At 38.0% G+C, this 12412-nt stretch overlaps 1 protein-coding gene across 2 annotated transcripts in view; it reads left to right on the top strand.

Moving 5' to 3' along the window:
• The window catches only part of SYT1 (synaptotagmin 1), a 130699-nt gene that overhangs the window by 77194 nt on the left and 41093 nt on the right, over positions 1-12412 (top strand). For both annotated transcript variants that reach the window (XM_009951817.2, XM_009951818.2), the window contains exon 6: positions 957-1074. In XM_009951817.2, the coding sequence (XP_009950119.1) occupies positions 957-1074 (118 nt within the window). The remainder of the gene's footprint in view (positions 1-956; positions 1075-12412) is intronic.

Raw genomic sequence — 12412 nt, 5'->3', positions numbered from 1 at the left:
TTACTGTCTGAAATGCTTTATTGGACTGTTCAGTGTAACCTGCTTCTTCTTGTCTCACAAGCAACCTTGTTACTCCCCTAGAGATACTGTTGTACCTGAAAGGAAGGAGGAAAGTATCTTGGATCGTCCCAGTCATCATTTCTAAGCAGTATTCTCCTCTTTTCTCTCTCTCTCATATCCACTAGTTCAAATCTATCACTTCTCCTTTTAAATCAAAGTTCCTGTAATACTGAACGTAGTTCAGCCTTTTCCTTTTTGCCAGGACTGTTAGGAATGTACTAAGCAATGAATAGCAAAAGGTTGTGCTTGGCAGGATCCCAGATGATAGGCTGCAAGGCTGAAGGCAAAACCAAATCCTTCCAGCCATTCCTGACGTGAGGAGGTTTGCACTGTGTGCTTTCCTGGTCTATATTTCCTGGTTTTTTTGTTTGTTTTTTTTTTTGCCTGTCAGATAGGAGTCAATTCTTATAGTGAATGTTTTGTGGTTTTTATACTTTTTGCTTTTGTGAGAAAGATCCATGTTGGTGTTTCACAGAAAGCAGTCTAGTAGTTGTGTATGCGTGTGTGTTAATTGATTTCCACTGAAACACAACCTGGAAAAAAAAAAAACAGTCATTACTGGGTTTAAAGGGCAAACAGTATTTGTGGGACCCTGATTGTCAGGGGTGAACTGCTGAGCAGTATAACTGACTTTGCAGCCAGCACGTATCTTGTCATTTGTCTCCATACAGGATAGTTGCTGTGGACTCCAGTTGCTGCAATGGACTTGAGGTTATCAAGGATTTAAGCTGGGCAGCTTGTGGCAGATAACTCATATTGTTCATTTGAATGTTTTGTTTAAAAGTAGGAGTTTGAGATGTAATCCTGTTAATTTTCTCTGGGGCTTTCAAAATTACATTTTTAAAAGGTACAAAAAGTGATTAAAATATAACACCATGTCTTGTTTGCTTTCACAGCAAGAAAAACTGGGTGATATCTGCTTCTCCCTCCGTTATGTGCCTACTGCTGGCAAACTGACTGTCGTCATTCTGGAGGCAAAGAACCTGAAGAAGATGGATGTCGGTGGACTGTCAGGTATGTGCATGAAAATCTGCTTGTAGATTTTGCAGGCTTCTGAAAAAATAAAATCAACTCATTTTCTATCGGAGACCTTTTGGTCGAGAAGGTAAGGGTTCTTGTTCACTGTCTGAAAAATGCGGTTTGTGTTTTCTGAAAGTTAGGGCATGACTGAGTATATCAGAACTCATTCTAGCTTAAAAACAGGAATTTCATTATACATTGCATTCCGCTCCAAGACAAGGTCTGAAGAGTTAAACAGTCAGATGACAGTGCAAGCTTTCTGTACTTTCCTTCTCTCCTGTTGCCTGGAGATAAATACAGACTATTCAGGCAAGAGAAAAAAATTACTACAATTCCTATTGTCTGTTTAATCTCACAAAATGTGAGCATTTCCGTGCAATGTTACTGATAATACATAATAGAGGAATTCACCACAGGTCACCATGCTGACTGCTGGTTGAGGTGCTAGGATAATTGTTTCTACATTTGAAGGGCTCAGGTGTGATTTGTTCCTTGTGCAGAGTTGGGAGTGCTCTGCATTTGCATGTACACCAGCAATCAAAGTGACAGTCTTGCACTTGTGGTAGTCAGCGAGGCTGATCTGTCCAACATGCTCAGTAACTACAAATAGTCCTTATAGTCTTTCCTCTTAGTAAGGCTATACACACCGTGAGTGAGATGATGGATGCCGTCTCAAAGGGAGGGTGCAGTCAGCACACATGACATCAGGGCTGTGTCTCTGTGGTAGGGCTGTGTCCTAGAGACCTGGTGGAGCTCTGTGTAGGCTTCTGTTCTCTGCTGTGTCTGGAATTTGGACACAAATTACTGTCTAAATTGCCAATTAGCTGAGACCAAATTAAATAAAAATGTGCTTTATAAAGAGTGGTCTTGCCATGAGAATTTTATTTTATATACCTTCTGTTTAAAAGAGACAGCTTCTACCCACCATTGAGAATGAGGTTATTTCCAGCATAGCTCTAGAACTGAAAACTCTTACAGCTGTCACGTACACATAGATGATGTAATTGCCGATTTTGAATTAGCAAGTGACAAGAAAAATTGGTTTGCTTTTATTTTCTTATAAACTTAGGACAAGGCAAGAGCTATATCCAAAATACACAGATAAATGAGAACCTGCTAAAAGCGAGCCTGAAGGTTTTATTTACTACTTTTGATGAACAATAACAGGAGGACCTTTAGAAAATGAGGGGAAACAAAATTTCTTACCAGCAATGAGTTATCTTTTTTTATTTTACTTGCTTCTAAAGTCTTCCACTGTGCAGCAATAGACATAATAAAGTAAAAGACATCAAAATATTGTTGTATCATTACCTCAATGAAGTCTAGCTTGTTGTTGTCTAAAATGGACACTGGATTAGGACACATCACTAATAGTTTCCCTAGCACTCATACTGAACTAATTGCAAATTAATGTTCTTAAGCACGTTTACTTCCTAATTGTTTCCTAATGAAAAATTAGATTCTTATAATGAGGAAGTGTGGGGGTTTTTGTCTGAAGTGTAGCTCTAAGAGCCGGAACATCTATATTCTTTTCCAAGCTTTGTGAGAAATGTGATGGACAATGAGTACTCAGCCCATAAGAAAGAGAAAGAAAGGGGCAGGAGAAGCACTAATGAACTGAAAACCTTCTACAGACTTCAGATAGAAAGTGTAATGGATTGTGTTGGAAATAACTACAAGGAAATGAGTGGACTTAACTCTCCTCTGTGTGCTGAAGCACGTAGAGGACATTTAAATGTATTTCTAGGGGATGACAAGTTTGTTCTCTTTTTTAGGGCCATGCCAAACTAGAAACATCATGTTCTCTCAGAGACAAACAAACCCAATGGGATACCATGGTTGTAGCAGGAATTCAAAAGTCACTAACAGTGATAAATGGCAGTTAGTATGGGATTCCTGAGGCAGTAATTATAGATGAAATAATCTTAGTTTAAAGTGGATCCAGTATCTTTCATTAGGGAATTTATCTTTTGAATAAATTATGCAGAAATAACTTTTGAAATCAAGCTGAGATTCTGTTGTCATTATTCACGCTAAATAATACCGACTCTTAAAGTACACTACCGCTAAGTGGTAATGAAGGTGACAGGATTTTATCTCTATTAGTGAACACTTTCCCCGCTAGTTTTGTTATTTTCTCTAGATTCTAAAATGGCTTTTCGTTTTGCAAAACTGAAAGTTTGGCATTGCAGTGGAGGTGGGAAAATGTTAGCAATCAAATGTGATCTCAAACTGAATGTTCCCTATATACTCAACAGCACTTACTGTCACCTAGGGAAAGCCATTAGCAAGGGGTGAAAATTATGTGGTTGACACAGATGGGGAAAAGAAATCTTAAAAGTTTGTCAAAAAATAGGCAAAAAGGATCTGGTTTTTGAGTTTAGAATATGTCTTTCTGTTATTCTCTCCTGTTTTGGAGAAGATGCTGGAAAAGCAGCAGACGGACATTTGGAAAGGGCTCTGCTTTCTCTTGCATCCAGCCTTTATGCCTCTCTGTGGAGTTTATCTGCCTTGCAGAAAGGAGGAGCAAGGCCTTGGCTCCTGCAGGAGGTCTGACATAGCACTGCCAAGCATTCTCGGCACAGCGGCGGGCGACCTTGCAGTTTCCTTCTGGCTGCTTCTCTCCACATCTTCAGTATTACTGCTGCTAGTAAATATTTGCTATACCTTTGTACCTCGACAATGTGAAAAGCTTTATCGTTTGTGTTATCTTTAGACCAAATACAAAGAACCAGTCACTGTGGCTCAGTAGTCTTCTGAACTTCAATTTGAAATTTATTAAATCCATCATTGTGGTCAATCAGGCTTAAATAAATGCTTGATTTTTAACATATATATTTATGTTGTGCATATAGAGAGCTCAGTTACAAAAGTACCTATCAAAAGCAAGAGACCTGTTGAAGTAGATTGAGAGTACTACCTTTCCTAGCATTTCTACAGGGCTTCTACTGGTGAAACCTTAATCTTGCTAGTCAGCATATATATCCTATTTAAGGGTTACTACAGTTGCAAAAAAAAAAAAAAAGCTTTTATCTCCAGCGTTTTGAACTTTTCCATAAATTTTATTACCAGTCAAAAGCCAAGCACAAATTACTTCAGAAACAGACAATGAAAGACAACAGACTAGTCATCAAATTCATTAGACTCCTTGTGACAAAACCAGATCACCCATCTGAGCAATAAACTCCCAGGTCTTAAACTTAATTGCAACATCAGGCTGTGACAAAAGCAAACCTTGGCTCAAACACTGGAACTGTTCAGCCTGAGCTCATCAAGTTACCACAAGTGGAAATTATTACGTCTGGTGAGCAAGGGCCTCTAGCAAACAATTATGCATGTTTTAAAATGTCATTTTAATTATTTAAATTGTATTCAAATGCATTTTTAATGAATCTGACATCTGGCAGGTGATATGTAGGAACGTAAGCTATAAAGAGATTATTTTTATTTGTCTGAATTTAGTAAACTCAGGTTACATGGCTTTGTAAGTATCCTTCACCAAAATGTCTATGGGACTTAGAACCTTAAGTCTTGCTGCAAATCAAGGGAACTTAGACTCCCAAATCACTGTGCTGTTTTTTGGGGTTTTAATTTAATTTAAATGATTTACGTAACTGGAAGATTTAAAAACCAGTTTGCCGTTTAATCTCTCCAAACAGGCCATAGAGACATAGTCTGACTAATTCCTCGATAAGAGTACGATGCAGCTTAGCAATGTCGTTCCCTTCACAAGGGTTGTCTATGAGTTATGGTACTATATTCAGGTTTACAATCCCTTCTGCTCCAGAAAGAGGGCAAGAATTATCTGCAGCTCCCCTATGAAATATTAATTTAAATCAAAGTGATAGTGATTTCACATATGGATTTAAATGACTATGAAACTTTTATCTAAATTCATTTTAATCTTGTTTTGTATTTGTAGTTTTTACTTTTTTTCTGAAGAAAAAGTGGTTGGTTAACCCTCAGCGCATCTGACTAGCAGCTAAATGTAGTCTGTGCAATAAATACGGTGTTTCTGTTTATTACATAGAAAGGTTCCCAACATAAATACACATTTATGCAGGCAGTTCTATAGATTTCTATGTATTTAATCATACCCTCCATTTGTATTCATTTTTGTTCCTAACATGAAATAAAAGCTGTCACTTCAGCTTCCAACATCTTTCCCTGCTTTGACCAAGCCACTTATTGATATAAGTTATCTGAATACATTGAAAAGTGTTTTCCCTCTGAACCTTCAGAAAAGGCTGGGGCTGGCACCTGGACAGACTGTTGTTATGGGTGTGCAGCTACCCACGCCCTTCAGCTTAAATGCCTTTTTTTTTTTTTTTTTTAAAAAAAAGAACTTCAGTGGCTGTATGTATTACTGGCAAAATACTGTTTTGTATCAAAAAGTCACCTCTTAGTAGCTGATAATAAATGTAAGCCTTAACATAGCTTATCCTCTTTTCAGGATTAATTTCAGTATGGTTTATTCCTTCTAAAAATCTTTGAAAGCTAAAGTGGTTTTGTTCTCTGCATTTTATTTTAGTATGCTTAGCTTTTACTGAATCTAATTACCGGGAACATATCCTAGTAGCAAGCAATGTACCCTCCCCTTATCTCCTCAGCACTGCTGCCTCTCACCACTCTCCCTGATCAGACCTAGAGTTTCAATGGCTAGGAGATGCCCTAGCTGGCATAGGCTCAGGTTTTGCCTTAGGAACTGTTGCCAAGTAGCAAATATTACAGCAGACCCTAAACAGTACCTGTTTTTATGCCAAATTAATGCTTAGGAAGAAGTGAAGGAGAAGAGGATTGTCGTTGGATCCATGTGCTCTTGCTTCTGCGGGAGGCTGCAGATACAGCTGTGAAGAAAAAGCGGCCCCAATCCTGTCCATTATGTGTGAAAGCTAATCTCAATATTTATGAGTTATAAATAGAAAATGGACAGTACCTCTTTGTATCTGCCAAGCAAATACTATAAATCAGAACCGCCACTGGGAACTAAATGGTACTATAGCAGACATAAAGCTAGTTTTTTAAGATTAGGCATGTATTTTAAATATTGCATTCAAATTCAAAAGGCTTGGTTGGATGTCTTAGAAAAGAGCCAAAAAATTAAAAATTGTTTAGAGACCAGCTCTTTGAAGACAGAGTGAATGCTCATGAATTACGCAGTCAGAGCATTCACTTTAATAACTTGATTAAAACATAAGAAACTTTAAAAGCTAGCTAACACAAATGCAATATTATGGGAAGAGAAATACACCATTAGTGCCATGGCCTTGCTATAAGCCATATTGTAAGCATGACTCAGTGAATAGTAAGGGAAAAGAAAACAGCCTTATTAAAAGATGAAAGTAAAAATAAACAACAACCACCACCACCATAACAGCTGCATTTGCAACTAGCCTAATCCTAAAGAATCCAACAAAGATCAGTACATGTTAAAATCTTTCTGTCCTCCAGAACAACATTTCTGTTAGTGACATCTTCCTTAAGGCTGGGCAGTAGGGAGAGGGGTCTTTTCTGGAATGGTCTTCTTTCAGGGAGTTGTTACTTTCAATGCCAACTCAAGCCTTTGACATCAAACCACCTTCTTTCTCAAATTAAAAGCTGAAGAAGGCAAGTCTAAAATCAAAATATATTCCAAATTACAATGTATTCATCATAGAAGCCATGTTAAATGATACATAGAGTCTCATATTCCAGGGCATTTTGGAGAGTCTTATGAGGAAGCTGTCAGGTAATTGCCCATTTTGGAGTGAGTACACAATTTCCACTGAATCATATGCTACAGCCTATTGCACACAATAATATATTGTATTAGGTGAAACATCAAATGTGTCAATTTCTACGAAGAAGCAGAGTGAAACTATTCTGCTCTTTTTTTCCTCCTATGGTTAAAATGGAGAAAGGGGATTGTGCCTGCTGATTACCAGTGGAGTTGTACAAATCCTGTAGGCATTACTCTGAGAAACCTTAGGACAAACAATGTGCCAAAAAAGCGCCTGGGCTCAGGAGCTGTTTGTACAGCTTCTTCATTTGAGAAAGGAAAGAAAACTTACTGTATGTGTGTGTCTCCTTAATCGTACACACTGGCCAAAGGTACAGGGGGTCAGCACCCACCTGTGTGGACTCTGCCAGCCAATAGTCATAATTGTCTGGCATTGCTGTTGATTTCCCCCCACACTCCCTTCCCCAAAACAGAGAGCAGGAAAACGTCTTATTCTTTTATTTGAATAGCCACATCTAAATAATGCATTCTGTGTTTGTTTGTATGCGTGCTTCTTCCTGATTAAATTATAGTATGTTTTTATTTGGTTATGCAGTCCCAAAGCAAGTGTGAAGATGTGTGTGTTAATTACTTATATGAAAATGAGATGGTTAATACTTTAGGTTTTCAAGCTCTACAGGAATTTCATAGCAATGTGAGTTGCTGTAAAATGGATGTAGAAATACTGTAGATAGATTCCGGAGTCCTTAGGGAAATTAGTCAGTTCTCTTACAAGTAAGTTTAATTTATTTTTACTCTCTGAAAATTGCAGGCTATGTCTTTTCTTTTAATAGTTTTGAAGAAGAAAATTAAAATATGAACTCAAAAAGAAAATGTCTTTTTTCATCTCTATAAATACAGTTTAGATCAGTGGTTAAATGGTCACAGAAAATGAGGAAAGTATAACTGAGTGTATTTTCTTTTCAAGACTCTGTAAAATCATACAGGTTTTTAAGACAGCATGATTTTATTAGCACTGTTACACAGTTGAAGTTTGATGAAGTTTGTAGGACTTTCTGAAGAAATAAACAACTTTAAATTCAAGTTTATGCTTTACTTTAAATCCCACATGCCTTTTTTATTTGTTTAATCCCATGTGGGCAAGAAAGATGATTAGTGTCTCCTAGATCTTTATGTGGTTACTTCTTACAGGCCTCCTCACTCTTTTTCCAAAGTGTAACTCCTTTGTGCGTGCATCTCAGCGGAAGGAAACATTTCACAAATTAGACCCTTGATCCTGATCTGAATTAGCCCTGAAGGGAGCAGGGGTGGTATGCTGAGAAGGGAACTGCACATCTCCTCTAGTACACTGTGCTGAAAATACATCTGTGATGACAGAGAAAGTGTATACTTCAGTGTAAGGATAGAGATGGGAAAACAAGTGTTTCTAGTTCTTTGTTGGTATCATTACTTTGTGTATATGCTTTATGGGTGATATTTGTTCAAATCTGTTCACACATTTGGCAAGTGAAGCTCTCTGCAGGCAGCTATGAGATGCTTATTATTCAACAAAAGTGAAAAAGTTTTCCCATTGCCAATTCCAAATTTTTTTTTCCAAAACCTTTCAAAGTGAAGGTGGAAGTCTAGTCCTGCCCTGTCTTCTATCGATGCAGTTCCCCAAAAACATCCCATTACCCTTCTCGAGGTGACAGGAGAGAAATATAATCCTGTTGCTGATTGAGACCGAAGTGCCAACATTCAATTATTTTCATTGTGCCTTTCGTACATCTCAGGTGAGTGATACGAATCTCAGTGGGATTCTCTTTCCAAATTTTATCCCTCACTTTACTTCCATGATGCTATTGATGAGGTAGAAAAGCCAGCATTTAGGCTTTGTTTCTTCCTTCCAGCACAGGCCACGCAGCCTTGGAGCTACCTTGTTCTAGTTGAGTCAGTCATGGGGTTTGATTAACCACAAATTACCTGCCAACAAGGTGGAAAAGTGAAGCTCAGAAATGCCACTTTTCCCCTGTAAAGTCTGTGTGTGGTAGAGGTGAGAATTTATCTGGGTTTAATTCCTAGCTACCATTTCTTGTGCTTTTGTTTATTATCTGTGAAAGTCAGCACAGTGGATATCCTGTCTTCATGAGGGTCTTCTGTATCATCATTAAGGTGTCTTTACATTTTCTTTGTAATAAACGAAATAACTGAGCTCTTGAGACATATTATTGTAAAGTGTATGTATCACTTTGTGAAACTTTCAGATGTATTGAAAGGGAAGACAAGGCTGGGTAAGAGTGAAGTACCTACCCAAGCAACACCCTTATTTAGACATTTAGTCTATTTAGGACTGCTAAAGTGCTAGGCAGGTGTTTTATAAAGCTGAAGATGAGAGAGGAATCTGGTCTTATTTTTGTCCTCCTTTTTTTTTTTTTTTTTTTGTCCCTTAACAATATGATTGGTTTTAAACTAAAACCGTGGATTTTTTCCTCCATTACACCTGTCTTGTTGATAAGATGGTTCCAGATATGTTACTCTCAACTGATGGATCTATCACCAATCTAATGCAATAGTAAGACTGGTAATATGGAGGGAACATCTGGCATTTTATAGTTGTTAGTGCAGTGACTTTAGTCCATAGAAGGAAATTAAGATTTTCTTCTTCTTTTATTTATTAAGCTGTCCTTTTTCTGTCTTGTTGATGAATATGCTATTGCTCATTCCCCACATGAATTCCTTTTGTTTCTGCTGAGTTGTCTTCAGGTTTACAAATAGCAACAGTTTTAGCTGTCTTTAAATCAAAATAATTTATGTGCATGGGTTTCTTGCAGCATCCCAACACATTAGGTATTAGTGTAATAATTATTGAATAGTAAAATATATCACTCTCATTAAGGAAAAACACAAATAAAGCACAGATCACATAGCATCTGTCTAGTATGCATGCCAACAGATATAAACTTCTTTATTTGACTGCAAAATTCAAATGTTATGTAACACAATTGACCAATGTGCAATGGGTAGCATTTAGAGGTTTTCTTGCAAAATATGCCTAAAAGGAAATCTGTCACAAAGAATCCCACCCACTGCAAACCTCAGCTGGTTTACTTTTTTTTTGAGAAGGCAGAAAGGAGAATTTTAAGCTCTGTATTGTGAGCTTTGTCACAACATAATCTCTCTCAGATTTGAGTTTGTCGAAAACCGAATAGATTCAGATATACATTATAAAACTGTGCATGATCTAATAGGCAGACCAAATTTTAATTCCTGTCCTGTAAGTAATAACACACAAGGATTTCAGGATCCAAATGTAATCTCTGCAGCTCAGCAGCATCTCTGTAGGAATTGCTTCAGGTCAGAGAAGTAAGGGGTTCCGTTTAATCTCAGCTATCAATCCCAATTCATGGGACCTCTTCTTCAGATTCCCAGTCTTATCACAGAACACTTTACATACACAGGTCTGCAGGTTAAATCCACCTTTCCAGTGAAGAGAATATGGTAATGTCCTGATTGAGCCTTAGTGAAAAAGCATCTTAAATTCTGTGTGAGCCTCTCCAGAGGTCTTTGCAGTACAGCTGGCTCCAGGGCCAGGCTCATTACAGCATTGCTGTGAGGGGATGCATCCTGCAGTAAGTTTGAGGAAGCTGAGTTGAAGTACTTGGCTATATCAGTTACTTCCCATCAGCAAACCATCACATGCCTGTCAACATTTGAGGGATGCTAAAAGTAGTGATTATGAGAGCATGCAAAATAATGTGTTTTTTAAGTTGAGGAGCCCTGGCTATGTGGGATGTGAAGAAATGCTTATGTAAGGATGGATGTCACAGCATCAGCAAGTCTTGTGCTGCAAATTGTTTCAGCTGGTTGGGAATTAAGTTAGTTTAGGCTGCTCCCTCATGGATAAAAAGTAGAGGGGGGAATGTTTAATTAAAAAGAATGCATGTTACTTTGCAAATAAGGTATTTGGGATCTGGATCTGGAAAGCTGTGGGAGCAAAGGTGTTTCTGGGAGAGGTTTCTGCTGTTGTCATTCAAAATCACTTTCACTGGGGCTAAGCAAGCTTGAAGGGTATCAGACCAAACTCCTTCCTGGATGGTGGAATTCAAGGACAGGCTTAGCCATTCCTGGAGACTATCCATAGTGCCTCATTGCTGAGGAACATCTACTTCAGGAAGTTACTGTCTGGCTTCTGGTCAGGCTACCAGCACTTGACAAGAATGATCTTTCCATCTGCTTCTCTACTCAGTCTTTGTGTCTGGTAGTCCCTGCAGGAAAGCAAGTGAGTGGTTTCCTAAATTGATGAAGTTCTTTGACCTGAGTTAGTCAAGAAATAGACTCAAGTATGAGATAGATGTTGCTTTTGTCTAATCTGGGCATGGATTGCATCTTTTTGATCAGGGTTTGAAATTCTTCTTACAACAAAATGGAATAGTGTAAGAGAATCCACACCAAAGCATAGACAATCATTTGTTTATAAATTAAATTATTCAGACAAGTACATCTGTGGCATACACGAGTGCACACCTTCCTTTGTATAACTACTGTGTCTACAATATTACGAAATACCAACTGCTGTAGTGTCTAGGTACTACGGTCCTCAGCTTCAGGTTCCGTGAGGTAGCAGGGGATATGGACTTGATAGCTTTTCAGCCTTGAGGTAGGTTTTGCACTGATTAAATGTTCCGTTGCATTAAGAGTTGGCAAAAGCTCAAGGCCAACAGTAGTCCTTTGGTAATTTAAAATATAGTTCTGTGAGCAGAAGAATTATAAGGCATAATTTCCTTTAAATTTCAGAGTGTGACTGGGTATTCTGGAGTCTAATAAAATATGTGCTTCAATTGAAACTTTTTTCTACAGTTTGAACATCCATAATACCTCCTTCACACATGTATTTTCTGGTGTGTAATAAGAGGTGAGACCGTGTTGCAGCTTTCCCTCGTATAGGAATACTTAGTAGGCTCTCTCTATTCTGCCTGGCTGCCTACTTTCACAAAGCTTGTAGGGATTTAATATCCTTGAGAGGCCTGTGATTCTGTCACATTTGATTGACACTGGCCAATATACTAAAAAGGTATGTAAAGGAGGCAGTCAGTCACCAGGCTGGTACTTGGACACGGAGAAGAAAGAATGATTACCCACATTATGTTTCCTTGGGAACCCAGGGGAAAAAAAAAGTACTTTGTTTTATTGCAAATCCAGTTACAAGCATGCTTTAATGATTCATATTTAAATCTATTCTCATTTTCTTGCCATGTGGTGATTTTTTTCTTTCTTTCTGATCTCTGGATAAAGCAAATGAATACTTTTTTTTTTTTTTTTTTTTTAAATCTAGGTAGCTGCTCCAAATCCATTACTTCCTCTCTAGTTTTAATTGCTTTCCATGGATAGGAGACCCTGAATCTAAATAATCTAAGCCATACCTTGATTTTAGAAAACAAATTTTGGCTCTGTTGGCTGTTGGCATCGTACTTCAGCAAAGAGCACGGTCCCCAAGCATTCTGTTGCTGTGCATTTGCATACAGGTTGGCTTTCTGCAGAGCACTCGCAGGATAAACACCTTGGCTTTTCTTGTTTACATGCTGTTTGCTGTATTTTCTCTTTGTTTACGATTCCAGCATATTTGAATCCTGATAG

Source organism: Leptosomus discolor, chromosome 1 (assembly GCF_034619465.1).
Source record: "Leptosomus discolor isolate bLepDis1 chromosome 1, bLepDis1.hap2, whole genome shotgun sequence".
Lineage (NCBI taxonomy): Eukaryota > Metazoa > Chordata > Aves > Leptosomiformes > Leptosomidae > Leptosomus > Leptosomus discolor.
This window is presented reverse-complemented; position numbering and strand designations above follow the sequence as displayed.